The sequence below is a fragment of the Pyrus communis genome, chromosome 10 (assembly GCF_963583255.1).
Source record: "Pyrus communis chromosome 10, drPyrComm1.1, whole genome shotgun sequence".
NCBI lineage: Eukaryota > Viridiplantae > Streptophyta > Magnoliopsida > Rosales > Rosaceae > Pyrus > Pyrus communis.
The window spans coordinates 5,017,593-5,043,272 of record NC_084812.1 but is presented as its reverse complement, the minus strand read 5'-3'; the positions used below and the strand labels follow the sequence as shown (position 1 = coordinate 5,043,272).

The following is a 25,680-nucleotide window of genomic DNA, read 5'->3' as shown; positions in this document are numbered from 1 at the left end:
GTGTTGGATGAATTGTGTATGATAGGAGATACTCTCAGGCGTTTGATATCACAAGTTTTACTTAAAGGGCTGCAGGTAAGGTAGCTTTTGGCTAAATTATTGGATTGCTTATAGTGTGAGAGATCAATTAACATCTAAACAATTAATTAATCACTCATGGCGCATGTGATTAATATTTGGTGGTTAGTTTAATGGTAAAAGGAGGTATGATATTAGTGTTAATATGATTAAACTAAGTATGAGATTAGCTTATATGGTTAGGAAAGACTACAATGTCTCTATAAGTCTTTCCAGATCCTGAAATGATGAACTGTTGTGGCAAAACCATCAACTGATCCTCTTAAAAAAAAAAAAAAAAGTAACAGAACGAAAATTATTTCTAATGCCATCCAAAATACCTCACCAAACCCACTAAATTTTATTTAGTTTTTTAATATCAATTATTGACATACATGATTTGGGCTGCACAATTATTGACATACATGATTTGGGGTGCTTATTGGATAATCTCTTGCATTTTAGGATTTAAGAATCATATCTTGCTCTGACTAGTCAAACGATAGTGTGTGTATATATGTAGGGATGTGATATCCACACATTCATTTTTACTTCTTCTATATCTTTTTTGTTTTCAGCTGTCGGATCAGATGAATTGAAGAAGATCAACGAACAGAAATTAATAAAGGGTGTGTGAGAAGTAAAAAATTTTTTGTAGATAGCACATCCCTATATGTATCATCTTATATGTATAGTTGAGGGAGAGTAGTGAGAGAGAGGGTTAAGGATGGTAGGTGACAGATAGAGAATGAACACACAGAGCTTCCGACATGGATTCATGCAAGAAAAGAACCACGTGTGCTCACTCTCTTCTGTCACCTTCTTTACAAACCTGTAATTCTGTATCCGAATTATATGTATCCGGTCGTACATGTAGCCACGCATACATGTTGAATTAAATGAAACACGTACCTTCTTCGTCCTCTTCTCTTTGTAGCTAGGGTTAACTAAGGAAGCTGATTTGTGCAAAACAAAGGGTTAAGAGGGTTAATTTATATAGGGGATCAGAAGCATCGACCCGTCCTTGACTTCTTTGTAAAGATATGTTAAATTTTCTTCCCCTTGAATGCTATTGGAAATCCGCAACCAATCACTTGCCCTGAAAAGCAAGAGATTCCAGGCCAACCAGTCGAACCTTCGGTTCTTGCTTACGTCTAACACTTAAGTGTTTATGCCAATCTCGGAGACCCTTTTGACTGAAAAGTTTAAACTAATTTTTTATTTTGTGGTATTTTTTAATACGTCGTCGAATATATCATCAATGCGAAAATTAAGGTACGAAAAGGTTAGAACTTACTCCAGAGTAATTTCATGTGCCCTCGTTAAAACTAGCAAATAATTGTACATGACATGCTAATATGACTCAAATTCCGCAAAAACTATATATATATATGAGTTTTTATATTTACAAGTTTAACGGGCTGTGTGATTAACGGTTAAATTAACCAATAGCGACCCGTTAGTTAACAAATCATGTTAAAAAATGTTTCAAGTTCGATTAATACTCCTCACAAGGATAATACTTTTGGCACAAAATTAGCATCCATAAAACTTGTATGCTTGTGTTATATAAAACAAACTTAACCTGCACCAGCTGAACCATGGAAATTGTAAGATTCGCATAAATCACTGCAAAAGCGTAGGTAGTGCGATCGACGTCATTCCTTTGTATCATGCTTGAGTGCTCCTTTTAATTGTTAATTACTACTATATTTGATGCTCTTATTTTTAATACAATGTCCCCATATCTTCAAAATCTTAATGTTTGAATGGAGACAAGTGTCTCTTTCAAGTCCAATATTCTGTTGGTTTAGTGTCTACTAATAATTGGCGATAAGAATAGTACGCGCAGCGCACAAATTTTTTTGAAAATCGGCATTTCATCGAGATTTAGTAGGATTGAAGTTATTTATCAAGTTATATTGCATGTCTGTCAACAGATGCTAACAACTTTTGAACGAGCATAATTGACAACTTTCAAGGCATCCTAGATTTACAAAAAGTAGAACCCAGCTCTTCTGTGAAAGTTTGTGAGCTTCGGGGGTCAGCTGACCCATCTAGTCCAAAGGTAAATTCACCCCTGGAAGCGATATAGTTGTTTTTGCCTACTTTAAAACTTATTTCGTTACATCAAACAAGAAATTTCCACATTAGTTGATAAATAAAAGTTGACATCTTTAGTATTATGGATAGAGCTTGAGTCAACTCCAAAATCTTATAGATGACATGAGATGTGAAATTTCAACTATTTTTATGCAATTAATTAAAATGAAGATTTTCAAATCAAACCAAATAATTATTGATATATTGATTAAATATTAATATCATTATCGACGAAATGTTGACGTCTAAATAACATAGTTGTTGCCATTTTAAATTAAGGGAAACTAATAAAAAATGCTTGAAAACTTTGAATTTTAACGATAAGGATAAAGTAAAGGATAAAGTGAATAGTACCAGGTTTGACTTTTTAAATGTGGTTTTTCGTTAAAGTGAACAGTATCACGGGTTTTTCGTTAAAACTCCCTTCAAATTATTATCAAGCTATATATTGAGATCCTGGATTTTCGGCTTGCCAAACAATGGACACAAAAATTGCTAATTAGAAATTACAATAGTGAAATCGGATCCACACGAACCACCTTTATTTACCACATTGCTAATCACATCTCGATACATATTGAAACCCCTTTTAGGAACACTATAGTAATCTAACACTATGTTTGGGTGAAGAAATTTAAGATTACCAAGGAATTTAAAAATGACGGAAATTGAAATGACGAGATTTTATTTTCTAGAATTTGTAAATTTTCTTGTTTGGTTAACCTAAAAGAACAATGAAATTGAATACGGAATTTGTTATTTTTAAACTCTCAATCATAGAAATTAAGAAATGACACCTATTTACATGGAATTTGAACTTGGGATTTGGAGGTCACAAATACCAAGTTTTTTTTCCATGCGGAAATGCTAAATTTCTATGTTTATGAATCCAAACAAGAGAATTGGTGCCTATCAATTTATAAATTCTGACTTTTACCAAAATTCCATGTTTATTTCCTTCATCCAAACATAGTGTAAAGGGTAACAAAGGAACACACATTTGTACTATTTACACCAAAAAAACAAGTGACCTTCGAAAGTAGGCAGTGACCTCATCTCTTAGGGTACTCTAAACTGTGTTATTATGCCGGAGGACGGGAATGTGAAATAGGTTCTAATCATAGTGGCTCCGGAAGGATCAGAAAGTAGGTGTCTGACGAGGTTCTTTCTCAAGTTATTTGGTGCTAAAACAAACATATACAACGCGAAAAGGATGAGATCAGCCGAGGACAATGTAGAGCCGAGGAAACCCTGCCACATCCTGCAACCGAAGCACAGACATCGATCAATCATTCAAGTTCGTCTAGTTTTTTTTTTTTTTTTTTTTTTTTTTTTTCCAAAGAAACCTGTTCAAGTTTTCTTCGTGAAGCGGAAGATATAGAAAATTGATCGTACCAGGTGGGTAAGCGGAAGAAAGTGTGAAAGAATATCCTGATGCCCTCAATGTCCTGTTGCAGAATAAGCGCTAGTCCGAAAAGAAAGAATGATCTTTGGCGTTTCCTTTCTTGCGGCCAGAGCGTATTCCACGCTGAAAGCGAAATAGTGTATTGACAGCGAATGATCTTAATAGCAGAAGACACTCGAAACATAGTACGCTAGCTAAGCAGTGATAACAAAGCGAGCATAAAAACACGATACAGATGGATGTTTAAAGAGAGAAACATGTAGATGCAGCTCACTCTGTGCCTTGCAAATTAACGAATAAGTGGAAATGTGGATTGAAGCTTTCAAATATCATGACAGGGAATGTGCCGAAAATGTATATGAGGCTCACAACACATAGTTCTTGCAAGTACTTTAGTAATTTCGGTTTGCACAACATATAAAACTATTCCAAACATGCCAAACCAACGCTTACCTAGCATCGAGATGTTCTCATTACTTATTTGGCTGCGGTGAATGGCCTTATTATGATCTGGCTTCAAAATAATTGCAATCACAGAAGCGTATTTTGGAGCCTCCGACAAAGACCTTGCGACTGAATATCCTGTTTAATGGTAAAACGTAAGCATCAGTAGACTGAACAATTGCGAACTGATCCGGTGAATTTATTTGGTTTAACCGTTACCTGTGGCAGGATGTACCATGCAAGCAGCGGCACCAAATGCTAGGTTCTTTTGCTCTGTATTTGGTAAGGAACCACCAACCGGAATCCAAGACCATTCCTGTATAAATTACTGAAAGATTATGCCTTGAATTATGAAAGTAAGCAAGGCCAAACTCCCGATCAGCTTGATCAGAATGGAGATTAGAAAACTGCATCAACTTTCAAGATAAATGTGATTGTTGTTCCACTACATGGCAAGGCATGAAGCCTTGTTCGGACATATTTCCAGAACAAAATCGTCGTTCATCTCAGAAGTTGTAAGCAATGTAGTCTGTCATAAAATTTACCTCTTCATAAGTTTTTGTAATACGGATTCCCATTGTCTGTAACCGTGACAAGAGCTTTTTCTTCAATAAATCAAAAGGCATGGCTTCTTTAGAAGCCAAGCAAGTTTCCTGCAAATCCATTTCTGTAAATACTTTGTACACGAATAAGTAATGCAATTAACGAAGTAATGTCCATCGAGCAAACCTCAAAGAACAATCTAGTCGGAGACATGGGCATGACATAAAGAAACGTTGGATATTCTGCTTCTAAAGACCGAACTTCTTGTTTCTTGTAGTCTCTATAATCCATGAAAACCATCACTTCGGGATCATATGGGTTATTTTCCACCTGAAATTGTAAGAAAGAGTAGACATAGTAAAAAGTCATCAATCGCCCCGAAGGGAAGTTAAGGAACTAGTCATCCCCGAGTACAGCAAAACTTAGAAACATAATTCCTACCTCAACCTCGATACCATATGCTGTTTGGACGGACACCTTTGGACCACCCACCTCGTACTGCAAAAGCTTCCCCGAAGCAGCTCCTGATGCAACAGTAGCAAGCCTATAATACTAGTTAGATGTTTGAAACAAGGCATGGAAGAAGTAGAACCATCACCAAAAATTTGAACTGAATAAATGCCATTCCATCATACCTGCACGAAACAACAATATTGTGGCCACAGGATACAAGACTAATCCCATTGCTAGCTTCAACAATACTTTCCACCCTTGAATCGAGGTACGAAACACCTGACTCGACACACCTAATAAAAATTAATACGAATTATGCATCTTCAAAGAATTACAATGCCTGCAAGCGTAAAACAAGTAGATATGTAGTAGAATAGGGTTGTATTTACTTTCTCAAGAGCTCCTCATGTAGCATGTCTCGACAAACACGACCATAAGCACGATCGATCATAATGGGGTCCGAATCATCGTCAAGATACACAATGGTGTTCTGCCAAACATGCTCAATACACCCTTCAAGTCCAAGATCTGGAAATGTAAAAATCAAAGCGAATATCGAATGTGAGCAGAGTTTTGAGTCCTTTGAATTGGGTAGTTCACAAATAATGCCGCTAACCAGATATGATTGTCAAGTTTAATACCTTTGAATTCATCCTCCCAAACACCATAGTTGTTTGTGAAAGGGAGATCTGGGCCAATAAGCCCAACTTTTAATCCCAACTTGGCTGATTCTGCAGCCAGAGCAAGTCCTGCCGGACCACAACCAATCACCACCAAATCCAGAACACTATCTGCTACTGGTATTGGCGGTAGCTGAAAATTAATCCATAAGCAGCATCACAAAATTGGGCTTGGGGTTTCCGGATTTAAAGTTTCCAACATTCATGCTTCAATGCAAACGGAAAATATGCGGAAACTGAACCAGTTATAAACTTTTAATCAAAAATAAAACTGCATAGGCACTGAATTGACTTTTGCTTGCAAGAACTTAAGCTAACAAGTGTTTTTATTATAAACATATAGGATTTTTATTCAAAATTGAAGTGTTTTACTTGGAAGTGCTTCGTGTAGACAACTCATAAGTGCTTTTACATTTTTCTACCAAACATAGTCAAAAGAATACTTTTGTCCGAAGTAATCCCACAATAATCTATGTGCCATATAAACTACGATGTAGTGTCATTTAAAATTCGCCGAGTTTATTCGCGCATATTTTCCAAAATATGAATACAAATAAAAACCATGGAAGAAGAGAGACGGTGTGTGTGTTAAAAACCTTGTCAGCGAGCTTGGACTGCTTCTCCATGACCTTTTTCTGCTGCATTTGAACTAAGAGCAGTTCCGGCCCGCCGCCCTTCATGAAATCCTCCTCGTCCGCAAAACCTTCCTTCACCACCACGCCGACACCGCCCCCTTCGCCTCCTGCACTCGCTCTCACTCGCAGCAGAGAAACCTTGTTGCACAAACCATACCGGAAAAAAGGACCTTCCTTTCCACCCACCAGTCCTCCTCTTCTCCTCACCCTCCAGGTCGGGTAAAACGACGCCGTCATTGCTGCAACGCAGTCCATACCGGCTTATATCTCCAACGCGCCTCAGAACTTTCAGGACTCACAGCCTGGCATTTATACTGGTTTTTTTCCGAAAAAGTTGGTCTTTGGGGGACAGAGCAAAAGGGTATTTCGGGAACGTGGATTTGGTGAGTTGAAGTGCCGGAAAAGCCACCGGAGACAGAGAGTTTCTGAGAGAGCTGCTGTCACTGCTTAAGCACTGACCGCTTGGAGATAGGGAATGGAAGTTAATGGTTGGCGTTTTATTTGCTCGTTGCAAAGAAAGTCATCCGAATTTGCCACGTGGAGAAACATCATTGGCTGGAACTTCAACTAGGCGCGCCTTATCATTACGGATTGTGTTCCCTTCTCAGCTGCCGTTTTGGGAACTTGGAATGTGTCTGAATTTGCGTGGGTGAGCGTGGGAGTTACATTGCTCATGTAAGATGAATGATTTCCCCAATCCCCCTACCTACCAACTAATTGATATGTTATGCATTGAAGACGGAAAAGTCTCGTCTAAAATGTTGAAAATTTTGTCTGTCCATGGTTTAAAAGATTTTCGAGTTAAAATATCTCATTTTTATATTGTAACAGATCACGCTATTCAGTAATAAGTTTATGATCTCAACATCAAAGATATTTAATGTAGAAATTTTAAGAAAATTTCAGACGAAATGACATTGACCGTTGAAAGAGGGTGTTTGAATATGACGGCTCGAGTGGCAGCACAACAAGAAGTGGTGGTGGAGCAGAGAGTTAGCGGGGTTTAGGGTTAGGGTTAGGGTTGAAGGGTTATAATTTGGAGTTTGAATTTCAGAATTTTGATTTGGGAAGGTAGCAGGTGTAGGGTTTGTTTAACAGGAAAGAAATTTTTTTTTAAAGGGAGGTGTTATTTGCACTTCAAAAATTTCATGTTACGCTCTTCACAAGTGTATTTTTCTTCCTAATATAGAAAGTTTGGAGTGTAGAATGAGATTTTTGGAGTGCTAATAACAATTCCCTTTCCAAATTGCCAAACTCAAAATGTCTTGTTTTGGCCATGTCATTTATAAGAAATAAAAATTGATCTTCTTCTCCAATGAACAAAGGAGGCACTGCTGCAGCCGAAAAACCCAAATCTGTCGCAGGCTTCCCATAGGTCCTTCACATGCGTTCCGTTTGGACTCCAAAGAGTCCCGAGTCCATATATAGAACTGCCCCTGATGCTATTTATGTGACAGACCAAATGTTTCAACACAACTCAATTGTCGCTCAACAAGAATCATATAAATGTTAGATACAAATTGACATCGCACATGTGAGGATATGTTGAGAATACTGTACATTAGAGATAGAAGTATTGCATATGGTGCTCAAAATATTTTGCATTTGTCCGCCTATTGTTAATTAGTGCTAGATTCTCACATTCTAATCAGTATTAGATGTTTCGTGAGAATGAAGATGACAAGGGGTCTATGGATTGGATTGAGAACGGAAATTCAAACTTAAAACATCATCTCATGTTAACATATTTACTTACACTTTTGAAAATGAGAGTGATATGAAATAAATATGATACTCATACCTTATATTCTTATCCTTTACAACTAAACATACCATAAAAAGATAAATACTGGCAAGCATTTTCCCATTGAAACTTCCCTTTTCTCATTATTTCATGTGGCAAGCATCTTTACTCAAAAAAATATATTTAATACATTTAAAAAAATAACTTTTGTTTTGTAATTTTTTTATTTTTAAATTTACATGCAAGAGCCTTAATTCTTTTTTGTTATTACAAATAAAAGAACAAATCAGTTAAAAGTGTCCGATTGCGTCTCGTAACGCACATTTCATAAAAATGTAAAACTTTTTTTTATTCTCCTCCCATGCGATCCCACGCTTTTCTCATGTGATGTAAGAGTTGTCCTGCGAACCAGGCTTGCCGTAGTTTTTATAGAACCGGGCCTATGGGTTGTGTACAGAGTCCAGATCAAAACGGCGCCGTTTAAGTGCGGTCTATGATTCAATATATAGTTGAAGAAGTGGTACGAAAGCCAACCCTCGTTTTTGAGAACGAAAACGTGAAAGCTTCTTCGCGGCAGTCACAGGCTCTGTGCTACGTATACCTGATACCTGATACAGAGAGAGGGAGGGAGGAGATGGGAAATCCCAAGCAAAAATGGACGGTGGAGGAAGAAGAAGCTCTGAGAGCGGGGGTTAGGAAACACGGCACTGGCAAGTGGAAGGACATCCAGAAGGACCCCGAGTTCAACCCCTTTCTCTCTTCTCGCTCCAATATTGATCTCAAGGTCTCTCTCTCTCTCGATATCTATATATAATATATATCGCTATGTGAATATGGAAATTCCAGAATTTGAATTTGCTGCATATTGTGGTGGTTGTTTTCGAATGTCTTGTGCTGTTGAAATAATCGGTTTGCTTGTTTTTATTTTTATTTTTTTGGATCAAATGAGATATTACTGAATGCAAATTGCCTGGTCCTGTGATGTGATTAAAATTAATTACAATGATGATGCATGGCAGCATGGCCGAGTCTGAATTTGTGGAGTTTTGGATTAAAGTGGTGAACCTGTTAGAGCTACGAATAGCTAATTGTTTCTGGCATAGTGATTGTTGATTCAGGACTTTGATTCGAAATTCGCTCGCTTATCGGAAAGTTGGAAGCCGCTCTTTGGGTTACTTGATTTTCCATTTTTCCTCATCAGTTGGCTAAATGTTATTTAGGCATGAAATGAATTTTGAGAATGGTGTGTCAAAATCGTAGGAAGGCGTAATTTTATGTTGAAAGCGTTTCAGATTCGCCAATTCGCCCGCCTGTTGCGGAATTCTATTTGAATGAACTAATATTGCTTTATATCAGATGTATCTAATGTGGTATGAAACATTTTCTAGGTGATTACTATGTCTATGGTTTGTGTTCAAATTGATTTTTGCTTGTATAGGATAAATGGAGGAATATGACTGTTAGTAGCACGGGGCCTCGGGAAAAATCAAGGCCCAAAGCAAGAACAAACCCAGATGTTGCTGTTGCTTCAGTATCCGTTCCCCAGACTTCTTCTGCTGCTCCAGTCAGACGCGATTCACCAGCAGCAGCAGCAACCCCAGCTAGACGTGATTCACCAGCAGCAGCTCCAGTCAGACGTGATTCACCAGTGGCAGCCCCAGTCGGACGTGATTCACCAGCAGAAGCTCCAGTCAGGCGCGATGCACCAGCGGCAACTCCATTCAAACGCGAGGCATCAACAGAAACTCCAGTCAGACGCGATGCAACTCCAGTTGCGGATGATTCCTCGACTGGCTTATCTGATGCAATACCTGCTCCAGTGTATGAATCTTTTTTCTCCTTGCCTTTGTCTTTTATCAATACAATAGAAATCATATGTGGCTAGTACATGGGGTTTTCGCAGAATGTATTCCCAGTTATACATTCTGCGAAAAACCCATATGAGGAATTATGAGTGGAAAAAACGATTAGAATGTGGAATGACATAACTCTTTAGGCTCTTATTGATTGGCACAATTATGGGGCGGGGGCAGCTGACTAATCAGTTAGGGTAAAGGGGAGGAGTTGATAGGTGATGGTGCCAAGGTTTCTTCGATTAATAACTAGATGTCAGGTGATCATCTTTTTAAACTTTATAGTCGTACTAAGTTGATAAGGTTTCTGACCTCTTAGCTTTGTACACTTTCCTCTTGCATGCAATAAGAATGCATGGTTTCATGGCATAGTTTCTTAGACAACCCCAGTAAGGCGATGAAGAAATACCCCAACTAATAGAAGGTGCAATTCTGGAGCATACGGAACTCTATTATCATAATCTGTACTATAGTACTGTTTTCTGTGATGCAATAATTAGCATAGTGCGCAGATCTTGCTTCAATCTTTTCGTGGAACCATATCACATGATGCTTTAGTTTTGTCTCAGCCATAAATCCTATGCTTTATTACTTTTGATCCTCTCATGTCAAACATAGCATCTTTTGGTTACAATTAAGAACACAATATATTGAATGGTTTATTTGTACATTGTGTTTTATATATCTACAGTTGTTATCCATTTCATTTTATCTATTTCTGTACCTCCAATAGCCAGACTGCTTTTATTATTGTTATTATTTTTGTATGAGTTATTTTATTTTTTGAATTTCATTTTGGTCAATCATTTTCTTCTATTATTAGGTGCAATGCAATGATTTTCGAAGCACTTTCTGCCTCGACAGATCCAAATGGATTGGACACTAATGCTATTGCTAGCTTTATCGAGGTATGTCTCAAATTTATGCTCTCTTCTTTTATTTCTTAGAAATGAAATTAAAAGAATCATTGAGATTTTGTTAATTGATTCACTGTGGAGGAAGCTGTATATTAGCATGTTGAAGGGAGCAATATTGTCAATAATGATAATAGTTTTATAAACTCTTGAAGGGAAGTAATATTGTCACGAAGGATAATAGTTTGCTCCTATATAACCTCTTGTAGATTTATGTTTCAATTAATCATGGTACACCACGTGTTCCTATGCTAGAGCTACGAAAAACATCAACTTTGTTTTACTTCTTGAAAATATAGCATTTTTTAGAATATCAATGGACCTTTTCTGTCTCATATTAGTTACTTGATAGATAATCATAAGTATTTCAATACCCGTCAAGCTCATTATATTTGGGTTACCTTCAGAAATATCTCTTATACTTCTTTTGCTGGTGAGATCGAGATAGTTTGAAAGAATTTACGAAGAAAAGCTTCCAATTCATAGTTGATGTCTCTGATGAAGTTACGCTAATTGTGAGTTTCACGTTTTATAACCACTCAATTCTCATGATAAAATGACTCCTGCAGCAAAGGAATGAGGTCCCCCAAAATTTTAGAAAGTCGTTAACTGGTAGGTTGAGAAGGCTGGTTCAGCAAGACAAACTTGAAAAGGTGATTGCTTAAATGTGATGCTTGATGTTTCTAATATTTTTAGCTCAAATTATTCACTCGATATTTCTAACCCAGGTTTAATCTGCCTCTATCGATGTTTGTTTCCCAAGCTTTGTCTTGTGTGCACTTTTTGCCAGATTACTTTGCATGCTGAAATCGATATTGAATATTAACTTATATAAATTACTATGTCATCCCAATGCAGATTCAACACTGCTACAAGGCGAAAACCGATCCCTTGAGTGTGATGAAAGCACCTGCCCCGATGCAAAATGACATCCAACCAAAGCAATCGCAGAGTCCAGTATATGTGACCGTTGGTAGTGATACGTTAGAGGAATCGGCACGAGCTGCTGCACAGAGCATTGCCGAAGCAGAATACAAATCATATCTGGCAGCAGAACAAATGAAAGAGGCAGAGAGGATTTCTTTCATGGTTGAAGACACAGAATCAATGCTGCAGTTCGCCAACGAGATTTTGGAGCAATGTAATATCCAAAACTCCGAATTGTTTACACCTATTGCTTAGATTTTCCACTTCCTTTTGACTATATGTTGACAATTTCCGAATTGGACAGGTTCAGAAGGTGAAGTCGTGATGATGGGGTGAGATACGAATCCTATGATTACCGTTTGTAAAGTTTCTTCGCTATACTTCCTTTCGCTAGTGAGGTGCAACCGAAGCGAAAATATCTTTTGCTCATTTTGCTAATAATAGTAGTTATACAGCCTCTTCAGACTGGATCTGTTGGTGATATGGAGAATTGTTCTTGAATTATCTATCAGAGATCACACGCTCTTGTATTTTTTGTGGTACGGAAATATCATGGTTTTAAGTGATGTAATTTGATGATTCCACCTAATTAAGCTATAGCTTTACAGTCATTAAACACTTGTTTTGTGGATTTGTTTTTTGTCGGACGCCACTATAGCACTACGGTCTAGTCCTCACCTGTAAGCAGAAGGTCTCGTGTTCAACTTACATGAATGACGAGCCTTCTCGAGTAGAATGTTAGGAATTTGTTATCATTCGTGCCTCGGATGACTTTTTGAGAGTGACGAGTGTTTTACTCATGTACCCGAGAACCTACGCTCGATTTCCTCTCCTCGCCATCAACGTGCCATCATGCCGAGGGGGAGGATGAATGAAATGCAAAAACATGTTCAAGATATAAACTCAATCTTTGTTCCAAAATAACCATTTCAACTACAAACACCAAACAGTGTTTACCGTATAAGGATTTGCTTACAGGTAAGATACCCATAACATTTAGGTCTCTAAACCGCATTGCAAAATCTCATATTCTTTGATGATAGTCCAAAGGAGCAAAGGCAAATGAAAGACAACAGCTAGCCACGAGAAAAGGACCGAAAAAAAGAAACAGGAATGGTTTGTCAAGTTCAAAGTGCAAAAACCAAGACCGGAAAAATTACAAGAGTACAAGTCCAAGCTCCGAGGGTTTCAACGCGTTCCTCATCCGGTAGTTGTAGAGATAGTAGTGAAGTTGCCCATCGCCAGGTCCAAATTTCAGCTCCTTCAAAAACGACTCATTCTGCATGACGTCAAGTGCATTGAAAACATCGAAATCCTTCTTTTTTGCAACAATGAGTGCATCGTTCATCAGCTGAAGCAATGGAGTCTTAGTGGTGACGTTATAATAGGAGTATGCAGCCTTCAAGATTGAGTATGTCTGATTGCCGAGGATGGACGAAGGAAGAGTGTAGAAGCTGCAGAAGTCAGTGATGTCATGAGTCTCTGGGCTCTCAACCAAGTAACTGTCCACCACATTCTCCTCTGGTAGAAGCCAATGCTCGACATCATTTTCATCGAAATCTGGTGCAACCACAAACTGGCTCAAGTAGTTCCTAAGCAGACGAGTAACAGCAGGGACATCACGAAGTTCCATTTTTCTGAACCCAGGAGTGGCGGGTGAATCTGGTAGCTTATAAAGTTTTATGGTTCGGCTCATAGTCATCCTAGCACCAAGCCTTGAAAACCCAACATCAATAAGCTTCTTTGGGTTCAAAGACCTATGCCAGTACTGGCAAGTTGTTATCGGAGTTGGAAGAACCACTCCAGCAGTGTAAGCTGCTTGCCATATGTTCTCCAAATGAACCCTCCTTGTCACCTCCTTGATCATAACCGGTGCAAGTCTTTTCGACCTCAGCTTCTTATGCACACATAAGAAATTAATCTCAGCCATTTTCACAATCGCATGACGGACCCGGATTCTAGCAGGAACACCAGTAATGAAAGCAACCAGCTTCTTATTAGTCTTTGCACGAACCCCGATATGCCAGCTCTTATAGTAACCAGGCGGGTGCAAAGCCCATCTAAGAAACTCTTTCGAGTAGTTGAACCTAAACATGTTCTCATCATCCTCGACATAATTGTTCTTCAGCAGATTGTAGACCTCAGTGCAGGTATCTTCCGAGTCCAGATCACACGTGGTCCATTCATATGGAGTTGGCAGATTGTACGGCTCTTGTTTGACCTCAGACAGAGGGGTAGGGGCCTCAATCGGGCCCTCAGGCAAACTCACATCCCCAAGATCCTTAAACTGCCCAACGGGTTGAGTCTCCCAAAATGTGTGCTTTTTTCCAACCGACATCGAATCTTGGAACTTTCGGACTATGGTTTCCAATGAGCTATCATCCTTAATAGCTTGGTTTGCATCAGAATCATGATCTGCCTCCTTAGGAGACCCAGGTGGGGAATTGTTATCACTCATTGCAACTACTTGATCGAATCGATTCCTAATCGAAAATCTTTGCTATCTGAATTTAAAAAACAACAGATTCAAATCAAGAACAAGCAAAACAAACACAACCCATTAAAGAATCCGGGAAAATTTACCATACCAACATTTCAACAATAGCAAATTTAACAGAAAACTCCCCAAGATTTATCTTTATTAATCCAATTCCTACGTTAAAACTGACCCAAAACTGTAAAAATCCACACAAACAAGTATTGATTATCTCAGAGCACAATTCAGCAGTAAGCTAACAGATCTGTGAAATTTAACGCGACGAGCAAGAAACACACTCACGGTTTCAGTGGACGGAGCGCGGGATGCCGTTAGATTGCTGCGATTAGGGCTGAACAGATCTTGATTTCGATTAGGGTTCGTCGAAAAGGAATGAGAATCGCTAGGGTTTTTGGTGGAAGGTAGCGGCTTTGAAGGTGCCGCTGGGGTTGGGAGAATACGAGGAGTGAGTGTGTTGTTAACGCAACATATTAAAGCAACGAGGGACTGCAGCATTTTATGATTTTCATCGACTGCATTTTACTTTTGCTAATCAACTTTTTTTTTTGTCACTGATCATTTTTTCTTTGTTACCATCGACGGTTCTATGATTTTGGATATGTATAAATTTTAATAGAGATAATCTTTAAGAAAAAATTTAAAATATAGACGATTTGATTAATAAAATACCTAATAGGGTAGGCTTAACAAAAATGTATTAAAAAATGTGTGTCATCTGATCGTGACACCTGATTGTATTCTCATTACAAACCTAATTTTGATTTATATAGCAATTACACTGTCAACGTGAATGAATATGTAATATAACTTAAAGACATAACAATCACGCTGAAAAGTTATTCCAATTATTTCGAGTTAATATGAGATAAAAATTATATTAAAATGTATTTGAAATTTTGATTCTAATTTGCTATATCACGTGAGAAGAAAGAGGGAGAAATGCAAGTTGCAACTAGGATAACGAAGTTTGATTGAGGGAGCTGCAAAACATGTTACCAAACCTCGGCCTCGATCTCATGTGGGCCACTACAGAACCAAATATTGGGCCTCTGGCCCATAGCACACACGAAAAAAAGCCCATGGGTTTTTCATATCCGGCCCGGTTATGATTTGCGCCAAACCGGTTAGTCCGTGTTTGATTTCCGCTCCACCGAAAGCCATAGCCGAGCACTGTGAAGAAAGCTCAGAGATTTTCACCAAGCTCAGCTGAACTTCCCGCCATCCGCAACCAAATCAACCACCATGTGCGGCGACGCAACCAACTGGGACGAAGAAGCATACAGAGAATCCATTTTGAAGGAGCGAGAGATCCAAACCCGAACAGTTTTCCGAACCGTTTGGGCTCCGTCGCTTAACCCTAACCCGGACACCGTCGTCGTCGCCTCCAGCGACGGATCGGTTTCCTCCTACTCCATCCCCTCCCTTATCTCGAAGCTCGTATGTTCCTCATTCTTCAACCTCTTAAGACTTTGTTTTTAAATTTTAATTAATTTTCGTAATTTTTTAATATGTAATTTTGGTTGCAGCCACTGGGTTTCAGCAATGTGAAATCGCCAAAGTAATTATTTCCAGGCCTTTACATTGTTTGTGATTCTACGTCGTTGTATTGACTGTTGATAGCAGCTGATTTTTGGTTGGTTTACTTGTGAATTTGAGTAGTGTTTGTAGGTCGTTAATGGCGGAACCTACTTGCTTCCTTCAAGCTCATGAAGGACCTGCTTATGATGTTAAGTTTTACGGAAATGGCGAAGATTCTGTTTTGTTGAGGTTCGATTATATGTTCATGCTAGATTTATTGACTAGAAAGAACTATTTTTTTTTAGTTTCACCATGTTTACACCATTTGGTTTTCTCGGATTTTTTACATGTAGTTGCGGTGATGATGGACGGATTCAAGGATGGAGGTGGAAGGATTGGGAAGAATCAGATGTGCCTATTCATTTGCAAGGTGATTTCGGTTTTTGACAGCTTAAAATACTGTTGTTTTGGCGAGTGGAAATTGAATGTGATTCTAACTCTATGGATTTACATTTCTTGCTGTTTATGTAGGAAAGCATGTGAAGCCCATAATTGACCTTGTGAATCCCCAACATAAGTAAGTCACCGAAAAGAAAAACCGCCTGAGGGCAACTTTTTTCGTTCCCCTGAATGTCTTAATATTGATTCGAACATCGGTTATGATAAGTCCCTAGCATTGCTTCCTTTGACATTTCTTGTAAATTACTGTTGTCCTTTTAGAGGTCCATGGGGGGCTTTATCTCCAATCCCAGAAAACAATGCTCTTGCTGTTAATAACGAGGTATGCAGGTTTTTCTAGTCCTATGCATCTTTATATTTTATTTTCCATTTTAATTATTTAATGAGCTTAGAAAGTAGTATGTTTTCAAACGAATGTGTTTAACATCTCTTTGACAACGATAGGGGGGATGTATTTTTTCTGCTGCCGGTGATTCTTGCGTCTATTGCTGGGATGTGGTATGTATTTTTTCAAGGTGAATCTTTCAGTCGTGTTATGAAGTGTCTGTTATGAAACATTTTTACATATTACATTGTTCTCGATATAATTTTCTAGCCGCACTGATCCGAGCATGATTTGTATCTGAAATTTTTCAGGAAAGAGGTCAAGTCAAAATGACTTTTAAGGGGCATTCAGACTACTTGCATTCTGTAGTTGCTCGGAACTCTACCAATCAGGTTAGGTCATATTCTTCTTTATCTTCAGGTTAATCATTCCTGGCATTTCTCTTTGTTCTGAGTTATGTTAAATGTTATGGAAACAACCACCCCTTTTAGTTCATTTGGAGTGACGAGTATCAGAATTACAATTGCATTAGTAGCACTGTGCACTGAGGTACTAGACAAATGTTATGTTAAATGTGATCTTTTGATCTTTTCTGATATTCAGATCATAACTGGTTCAGAGGATGGGACAGCACGGATATGGGGTAAAAACCTAGCATTTTTCAATTTTGAAGGATTGTGGCAGAAAGTTGTTAAGAATTTACAGTTAGTATGTTTTTGTATAAAGTCACATGGACTTGTTCTTAGAAGCATGTGTTTATGGTTTCACCCAGATTGCAAAAGTGGAAAGTGCGTTCAAGTATATGAGCCAGCCAAGGGTATTAAGTTGAAAGGATTTTTTTCGTGCGTCAGTTGCATTGCTCTTGATGCAAGTGAAAGCTGGTTGGTAAGCAATTATGTGATGAGAAAGTAGTTGCTTTAGTGTTCTAAACTAATTCTCTGTTGAAGTTGCTTGCTGCTATAACATACTAAGTTTTTTTTTTTCTGTAGGCTTGCGGTAGTGGTCAGAGTTTATCAGTTTGGAACCTTCCTGCTTCTGAATGCATTTCAAGGGTTTCAACTTGTGCATCCGTACAGGATGTAGTATTCGATGAAAATCAAGTGAGCTCCCACCGCAGCCCTCTATTAGTTAATTTAGTTAGTACTGTTGGCATCAACTGTTATCAACAGAAAGGGTTAGTGAATTTTCTAATAGTGCGATATCCCGTATTTAAGTTCCAAGAGAAACGGTGTGAGCAGTAACTCTGGTTGTTTTCATTTCATATGGATATTAAACCAAATTTCTTAACGGGATTAAGTTGAATTGGTAAGATATCAGCGAATGAGCAACGATTTCTCTTTAGATTATTAGATGATAATACAGTGATACTGTCACTAAATCTTCAATGCCAACGGATGAGGCGGGAATTAAATTGTTTAAATACTTATAGATACGAGCAGCAATAAGTATAAGATAACATTATGCCCAGTTTGCCTGTTATAACTTCTAAAGAAATGCCTAGTTTGTAGTTAGGAGGCACAAAGGAAAACCTATATCCCAAAGCTCACTGTTACTTCTCCTTTCCAGGTATTAGCAGTTGGAGCAGAACCTCTGCTTTCCCGTTTTGACATTAATGGGGCGATTCTTTCACAAATGCAATGTGCTCCTCAGTCTGCTTTTTCCGTCTCATTACATCCATCTGGGGTATGTTTACTTGCTGTCTCTTTCGCTTTGATATCTGTTAATAATATTTAAGCGTTTTGTCTTAAATGTTTGTCTTACCAGCATTATCCTTGGATTGAAGATTATGTATCTCGAAGTAGGTTGAGTGACACAAGTAATCAAAACCATCTGGCTTTTCGAATCCTTTTGTATAGATTTTGTCCTCGACTCATTCCTATAAATAATAGGTGTGGCTAGCGTAAACCTTAAACATTCTTTTTTAGCTGCCATGGTCACTAGAGTAAGGCTGTGAACGATAGACGTTCTCCTCCGACTCTCGCAAAGCGGGGAGCCTTGTTGGCTGGTCACCCGTGGTCACTGGAATGAAACTTTTAACTTCATTACTTAGCAAAACTCTTTTTCAGTTCTCACGTCATTGAACCGTTGTTTTGTTCAGGTTACCGCAGTAGGAGGTTACGGTGGTCTTGTGGATGTTATTTCGCAGTTCGGAAGCCACTTGTGCACATTCGGCTGCCGATGCGTTTAGGAAGAGTTCACTCGTCTTCTGCTGTTTAAAAGGGGCACTTGAAAGAAGAGTGAAAGAATTTTAAAACTGTAAAAGTTGTAAAATTACTAATTGGCCCACTTTTTTGCCCCTGGCGGGAAAAAAGTTTTCGGACAGTAAAAGTCGCAATGTAATTTAACTTTTGGTAAAGTCCATTCTTTTCCATTATGAGATTAAGACCGCAATTTTTTTGAACTCTAAAGTCGAGGGGAACGAGATTCCATTTAAGATGGCCAATTATTAGAGAAATATTTGTCCGTAACTCTTTGCAGACAAGTCAAAATCTAACGTGCACAAATGAATGTTAATTTTAATGATATATTGTCGTGTTTATGTTAAACTGTGACTTAACAGTTAAGAAAAATAGTGTCGGATATGAGTTTTATATTATTTTTGTACGATTTCAAAACAATTTCGACTGGGCCTAATTTCTTTTTTATTTTGCGGCCCATAAACACGTGCAAATATGTTTGAGCGTGTAAAAGTCCGTTTTATTCTCCGATTCCACTCCTGCTAATCGGTACCCGCCACGTACCCGGATCGAATCTGGAGGGACGCTATGACCATACGCAAACCCTCACTCGCCGAGTTTTCACTCATCAGACGCCCAACTCCTCTTTCTCTCTCGCTCTCGCTTTCTCCCTCTTGCATTCCTCAACTCCGCGGCTTAGATCCGAGGAGTTTGGGAAACCCTAATTCCCAGAAAACCAGGACAAAGATCTCTTGCGACGCTCTCTCTCTCTCTTCGCCTTCAACTCTCTCACTCATCACTCGCAGGTTTTCCTTTCACACCTTTTCGTTTTTATCTTTTGCACTCGTGCTGTTGTTTGATCCGGTTCTCTTTGCTTTTTTTTTCGCAATTTTTGTTGCCGAATTTGTAGATTCTTAATCGGTTTCTGTTCGTTGATGTTGATTTCTTAATTTTGCTAAAAATTGAGTAGCATAATTTTCTGCTTTTTTTAATTGTTTTAAGATTTTTAGATTTGAGAATTTATTTTAGATAAATCTTGTCGTTCGTGCTGTTCATATATTTTGGTGTGAATCTTTGCGTTTTGTTATGCCTGTGAATCTTTGAAATTCTCGAATTATTGCTGGTAATACTGTTTAGGCCATGTTTTCTTTGATATTCTCGTGGCGACGAAAAGAGTTTTTGATGTAAAATTTTGTTCTGAGTTCGTAATCCCTTCTAGAGTGGGGAGCGATGAACATTTTTGTATGTTTTTCGAGAGGCAACCATGGAATTTTGAAATCTGAGACAATTTTTTTATTCAAAATAGCGTGACGATGGGATTATTTGGAGAATTAAGTGTCTTTGAATGGCTGTCTGCACAGGTTGAGAAGATTCATGGCGTTGTTTAAATATGTTTTTGTTGTAATTTTGTAGTCATGGCAGCAGCACCTGAAGGATCGCAATTTGACACTCGTCAGTATGATACCAAAATGAGCGAAATGTAAGAATTCTCTCGTTTTATACTTTTTAACTGTCTGTTTAGGTCTTTACAAATACTGTTTTTGAATGTCGTGGTTATGTGTTTATTTTGCCCATTTTTTTCTTTATTATGTGGTTAAATGTAATTTGTCAGATCAAATTGGGATCTAAGTGTTTCTCTCGTGTTTGGTGAATTGTTTGCTGCAGACTTGCAACTGATGGGCAGGAATTCTTTACATCGTATGATGAAGTTTATGATAGTTTTGATGCTATGGGTCTTCAAGAGAATCTTCTGAGGGGAATCTATGCTTACGGTATACACAACTAGCCTTTACCTTTTTCCCTCTTTTTATTTGGTTATGTATATTATGATATCGGGAAAAGTTGTAGAACTGGTGTACTTTAATGTCTTCATGAAGTTTTCAATTTGTCTTCTGTATTTTCTCTGGACTGGTGGATGATTGAATGAACGGCAATTCTTTCTGCAGGTTTTGAAAAACCCTCGGCTATTCAGCAAAGAGGAATTGTTCCCTTCTGCAAGGGTCTTGATGTGATTCAACAGGCTCAGTCTGGAACTGGAAAGACAGCAACTTTCTGTTCTGGTATTCTTCAACAGCTTGATTATAGTTTGACAGAATGCCAAGCCTTGGTTCTTGCACCCACTCGAGAGCTTGCTCAACAGATTGAGAAGGTTATGAGGGCTCTTGGAGACTATCTAGGTGTGAGGGTGCATGCTTGTGTTGGTGGAACTAGTGTCCGTGAGGACCAACGCATTCTGTCAAATGGAGTTCATGTTGTTGTTGGAACTCCAGGTCGTGTTTTTGATATGCTTAGAAGGCAGTCACTTCGTCCTGGTAGCATCAAGATGTTTGTTTTGGATGAGGCTGATGAAATGCTTTCCCGTGGTTTCAAGGATCAGGTCTGTTTTCAACTTAATTATGTCCATTTGTTTTATGAGTTCCATGATTTTTGTGGATGCATTATGTTCTGAATAATGATGTTTTACGTAAATATTGGACTCCTCATGTGCAATGATGAAACAATAAATAGTACATCTTGTGACTAAGTATTACTCTGCCCGGTTGTTGGGTGGGAAAAATCTTGTAACTGTAGCCTAATATTCCTTTCAACTTCTCATGTTTCTGCTTACCGGGCTTTTTAGAAATATCCATTTAAATTTCGGAATGTGAAATATGCTGAGTAGTTGAGTTGTCTTCATGTTCTGTGTAGATACTTTCACATTGTATGCATGATTGTAATGCAGCGAGTAACAGTAGTTTGCTCCACCAGTATGTTGCTTTGTTATTTGACCTGGGCTACCTTGAGATATGGCGTCCATTTGATTTCCTGAAATCAACGCAATTTTGTAATTAAAATTTTATATATCTAATACGAATTTTGTTTGGGATCCAGATCTACGACATATTCCAGCTTCTTCCATCAAAGATTCAGGTTGGTGTGTTCTCAGCCACAATGCCGCCTGAGGCCCTCGAGATCACAAGGAAGTTCATGAACAAACCCGTAAGGATTCTTGTGAAGCGTGATGAACTCACCCTGGAAGGTATAAAGCAATTCTATGTCAATGTCGACAAGGAGGAATGGAAGCTTGAGACTCTTTGCGATCTGTATGAGACCTTGGCTATTACCCAGAGTGTCATTTTTGTTAATACTCGACGCAAGGTTGACTGGTTGACTGACAAGATGAGGAGCCGAGACCATACAGTTTCTGCCACCCATGGAGACATGGACCAGAACACCAGAGACATCATCATGCGGGAGTTTCGTTCTGGATCATCTCGTGTCTTGATCACCACTGATCTTTTGGCTCGTGGTATTGATGTTCAGCAAGTCTCCCTAGTTATTAACTATGATCTGCCCACCCAGCCCGAGAACTACCTTCACAGAATTGGTCGTAGTGGACGTTTTGGAAGGAAGGGTGTTGCCATCAACTTCGTAACGAAGGATGATGAGAGGATGCTGTTTGACATCCAGAAGTTCTATAACGTGGTTGTGGAGGAGCTGCCTTCAAATGTTGCGGATCTTCTGTGAAGAGATTTTGTCTTCTTAATTACCCAAGGAAAAAGCCGGTATCTGCGTAGTAAGTGTTGCTTTGTATTGAAGTTTATTTTCTGTTTTTCGTCCTTTGAGCCCTCCACATCCCCCACCATTTTGTGTCTTCTCTTATATTATTTAGGATCTAGTTACTTAATTTATGGTTGTTGGATTAATATTTAAGTGGTACAAGTTAAACTTGCAATGTGAAAACCGTCGTTGCCTGAATTGGTTGTGGTGGCCACTCTGTTGTTGCATACTTTCTACCCACTAATATTATTAATGTATGTATTCTTTTGAGGTATGAATTTTTCTTGTGCTTTTAATTTGGTTTTGAATGTTCTTTATGCCCTTGGATGAGAGCAACTCACATGGCACGGTACATTGCCATAATGGCATCCCACGGTAATAATACAATGCCATGTTGAGAGAAACATGCACATGTTGTCGTATTATTGGCATAGGATGCCAGTGTCGGTGTATTCGTGTCATGAAAGTCTTAGTACTGACTGTAGTGATGACTACCAAGTAGTACAATTTATGCGATAATGTATGGTCAAAGCTGGTTGGGATGATAAATGTATGACACCAATTGGCTCTTTTCATGCGAGGAGTCGTTTCTCTTTTATTTCAAATCACGGTGTAACACGTCCAAATGGAAAGCGTTCTCTTCGTTTTCTTATAGAGGAAGTAAGAAAAGTTTCTGTGAAAAAGGCATTTTGCTTGAGGGAACTTTAACAAAAAACTTCCAGTACTGTTCATTTTAACGAAAAATCATATTTTTACACTAAAAAAATCAATTCTGGTACTATTTATTTTATCTTTTATTTTGTATTTATCATTAAAACTCAAAGTTTTCAAGCCTAAAGAACTTTAACAAAAAACTTTTGATAATGTTCACTTTAATGAAAAATCATATTTTTACACTAAAAAGTCAATCATGATACTATACACCTTACCTCTTTATCATTAAAATTCAAAATTTTCAATTACTTTTCATTAATTTTCCTTAGGAAGAAGGCTGTTGGTTTGTCGTTAAGTTCTACGATGATGGTGGAGTCAACACCTAATTTGTGGGGTCGGCCTTTTATATATGCTTTAGAGCGTTTCCATCCTTCTTGGTGGATTTAGATCTAGGAGACTAGGATGTCAATTTTGTATAATTCAACTATTTTATATGCTTAAAAGTATTTCCTCGTGCACCAGGTGTCTCGTATAATTCAACTATTATATAATTTTACATGGTTTAACTTTATATAATTTTGTATAATTCAACTGTTATATATGTTTAAAAGTGTTCTCTTATGCACCTGATGTCTCGTATATAGTTATTGCACGGATAAAAATAATTTAAAATAAATCACTAATTATGTCGTGTGACTAATTCAACTATTTTATATGCTTAAAAGTATTTCATATGCTTAAAAGTATTTCCTCGTGCACCTGGTGTCTCGTATAATTCAACTATTATATAATTTTGCATAGTTTAACTTTATATAATTTTGTATAACTCAACTGTTATATATGCTTAAAAGTGTTTTCTTATGCACCTGATGTGTCGTATATAGTTATTGCACGGATAAAAATAATTTAAAATAAATCACTAATTATGTCGTGTGACTATGATTGTAGAGTATTGGCGTGGGAAGTTAAAAATATGATTTGGTATTTAGAGGAAAAAAGAATTAAAATAGCTGTTGAAAATTTTTCATTTTTTTCCTTTGATTTTTCTTGATTTTAATATTTTCTGTAGTAATGAAATTTTTACTACAGAAAATAAAATAACCGTTGGATTAAAGTAAGAATTTGAATCGGACATCTAACATGACACCATGTGTCAAGTGAAGCCTAACTGACCGTTGTGATGGATATTAGATGCTTAGATTCTGTCATGCCACTCTACAGGTTGAGCTCGTGTGGTGCACATACTTGTGCAACAAGAATTTAAAGGTCCCACCGAAGCTAGCATTATGAATTTGGGCTTAGACTCATAATCGACATCAATTGTGGCAGGTCAAAATGGGTGTAGACATATTTTGGGTTGAATTTGAAATCTAGCCGTGTAAATTTAGAATTGGTGAAAATGTTTTTTGAACCGCCTTTCGATCCTAATACGAAACGACAACGACATGGTCGCGTTTTGATTTCACATGTACCTCACCCTTCTGTCGCTTTCTACCGTAGTCTTAGCGGTGACGTTAACTAAAGTATAGTCGTTAGGATTAACGCACCAATTGCAATTAGTCTCGAAACGGAAGGCAATGCGATGAGGAATCAAGTCCCACAAAAAAAAAAACATTTTTCCTGGGTTTAACTCGAGAGATTTTTCAGCGTGACAAATACATGAGATGGTACACCATGTGTTACTACATAAATAGTGGGATATGTGTGTTAAAAAGTTAATAACTTAAAAAATAAAATTTATCATCAATTACATAAAAACACATGATGTACTACTCGTGTTCCCATCACAATAAAAAATTTCTCGGTTTAACTCTAAGCTTCTGCTAATCTATCTTTGGCCAAGTGTAAAGCATGATTAGTGGCACAATATTTTTATATATTCATTTCCGTCATGTAATCTGCAGTACGATTCTTTTAACCAAGTTGACTCGTGAAAACAACATTTGTAAATAAATAGAATGCTCCAAGTGATTAGTCACTTGCCACTTGTCACTAGTATTTTAGTTAATTTATATTTTTTTATTCGTAAATAATGGATTTTAAGTTTAATTTACTTAAATATCGTTCGACGACTAATTATTATGATCATTTATGTGACTCTGATCTAACCCACACCCCATATCCCAAACCTTAATATGAAATAAAAATGTCGTTGTTCTAAGACCGTGATTAGTTAAGTAAAACACTATTTGACCCCTTAATTACAAATCTCAATATAATAAGAAGAAAAGGTTTCAAACATGTTTAAATTATGATTGAATTAACCGCAATACTAAGTGACGTTAGAAAAATATCTTAGATAGAGAAAATAGTTGATAGAACTACATGGTAGGAGGAATCTCACTTCGAATGGGATTAAATATAGTACAACAAAAAAATTTGAATGCTCTTGAGTACCGAATACTCTAATATTTTAACTATTAAATCTCAAATTTTATGTTTTAAAACAAAAATTCAACGATTAAATTCCATAAAATATCGAATACTCTAAAGCACACAAAAAATTCCATAATAAGAAGGGTCTCTTTCTAGGAGGTGCAGACACATAGTCTGACATCCCTTGACAAATATTTGTCAGAGGATTGTCTGCTTTTCCATTTCCATACTCTCCCTAAGCTTTGTGTAGTCACGGTTAAACCACATCAACATTTTATATTTCTATTACTTTTTTATTTTATTATTTCTATAGAAAATTAATATAAAATGTTGACGTGACTTAATCGTGGCTACACATCACAGAGAACATGAAGAG

At 37.7% G+C, this 25,680-nt stretch overlaps 4 protein-coding genes across 4 annotated transcripts; 2 read left to right on the top strand and 2 right to left on the bottom strand.

The window, feature by feature from the left end:
• Positions 1-3,129: 3,129 nt before the first annotated feature.
• On the bottom strand, positions 3,130-6,773 carry LOC137748453 (lycopene epsilon cyclase, chloroplastic). Its single transcript, XM_068488604.1, has 11 exons — positions 6,282-6,773; positions 5,647-5,818; positions 5,395-5,533; positions 5,188-5,298; positions 4,994-5,096; positions 4,739-4,882; positions 4,555-4,662; positions 4,229-4,325; positions 4,019-4,147; positions 3,556-3,688; positions 3,130-3,421 (listed from the first exon to the last, which is right to left on the bottom strand). Exons 1-11 carry the CDS (start codon positions 6,573-6,575, stop codon positions 3,220-3,222), a joined length of 1,632 nt encoding a protein of 543 aa, XP_068344705.1. The 5' UTR covers positions 6,576-6,773; the 3' UTR covers positions 3,130-3,219.
• Positions 6,774-8,496: 1,723 nt separating this feature from the next.
• On the top strand, positions 8,497-12,355 carry LOC137747258 (single myb histone 4-like). Its single transcript, XM_068487332.1, has 6 exons — positions 8,497-8,848; positions 9,503-9,885; positions 10,741-10,825; positions 11,401-11,484; positions 11,690-11,972; positions 12,063-12,355. The coding sequence occupies exons 1-6, from the start codon at positions 8,558-8,560 to the stop codon at positions 12,092-12,094; spliced, it is 1,158 nt and encodes a 385-aa protein (XP_068343433.1). The 5' UTR covers positions 8,497-8,557; the 3' UTR covers positions 12,095-12,355.
• Positions 12,356-12,651: 296 nt separating this feature from the next.
• LOC137747257 (glycylpeptide N-tetradecanoyltransferase 1-like) lies at positions 12,652-14,708 on the bottom strand. Its single transcript, XM_068487331.1, has 2 exons — positions 14,538-14,708; positions 12,652-14,262 (listed from the first exon to the last, which is right to left on the bottom strand). The coding sequence occupies exon 2, from the start codon at positions 14,214-14,216 to the stop codon at positions 12,915-12,917; it is 1,302 nt and encodes a 433-aa protein (XP_068343432.1). The 5' UTR covers positions 14,217-14,262; positions 14,538-14,708; the 3' UTR covers positions 12,652-12,914.
• Positions 14,709-15,411: 703 nt separating this feature from the next.
• LOC137747024 (uncharacterized) lies at positions 15,412-22,552 on the top strand. The gene is made up of 18 exons (XM_068487021.1): positions 15,412-15,692; positions 15,782-15,813; positions 15,915-16,022; positions 16,127-16,203; positions 16,305-16,350; positions 16,494-16,554; positions 16,677-16,730; positions 16,869-16,949; positions 17,161-17,200; positions 17,330-17,442; positions 17,547-17,657; positions 18,124-18,240; positions 18,656-18,739; positions 19,435-19,540; positions 20,148-20,214; positions 20,400-20,506; positions 20,681-21,111; positions 21,606-22,552. The coding sequence occupies exons 1-18, from the start codon at positions 15,498-15,500 to the stop codon at positions 22,239-22,241; spliced, it is 2,466 nt and encodes an 821-aa protein (XP_068343122.1). The 5' UTR covers positions 15,412-15,497; the 3' UTR covers positions 22,242-22,552.
• Positions 22,553-25,680: the final 3,128 nt, after the last annotated feature.

Excerpts from the sequence above, each read along its gene's own strand:
- LOC137748453 (XM_068488604.1), bottom strand. The coding sequence starts at position 6,575 with ATGGACTGCGTTGCAGCAATGACGGCGTCGTTTTACCCGACCTGGAGG. Across the intron at positions 4,326-4,554 it reads TTACAAAAACTTATGAAGAG|GAATGGTCTTGGATTCCGGT; the intron begins GTAAATTTTATG and ends TAATTTATACAG. Across the intron at positions 3,689-4,018 it reads TGAGAACATCTCGATGCTAG|CGTGGAATACGCTCTGGCCG; the intron begins GTAAGCGTTGGT and ends TTTCGCTTTCAG.
- LOC137747257 (XM_068487331.1), bottom strand. The coding sequence starts at position 14,216 with ATGAGTGATAACAATTCCCCACCTGGGTCTCCTAAGGAGGCAGATCAT.
- LOC137747024 (XM_068487021.1), top strand. The coding sequence starts at position 15,498 with ATGTGCGGCGACGCAACCAACTGGGACGAAGAAGCATACAGAGAATCC. Across the intron at positions 16,555-16,676 it reads CTCTTGCTGTTAATAACGAG|GGGGGATGTATTTTTTCTGC; the intron begins GTATGCAGGTTT and ends TGACAACGATAG. Across the intron at positions 19,541-20,147 it reads CTCTCACTCATCACTCGCAG|TCATGGCAGCAGCACCTGAA; the intron begins GTTTTCCTTTCA and ends GTAATTTTGTAG.
- LOC137747258 (XM_068487332.1), top strand. The coding sequence starts at position 8,558 with ATGATTCAATATATAGTTGAAGAAGTGGTACGAAAGCCAACCCTCGTT. Across the intron at positions 10,826-11,400 it reads CTATTGCTAGCTTTATCGAG|CAAAGGAATGAGGTCCCCCA; the intron begins GTATGTCTCAAA and ends TGACTCCTGCAG. Across the intron at positions 11,485-11,689 it reads AGCAAGACAAACTTGAAAAG|ATTCAACACTGCTACAAGGC; the intron begins GTGATTGCTTAA and ends ATCCCAATGCAG.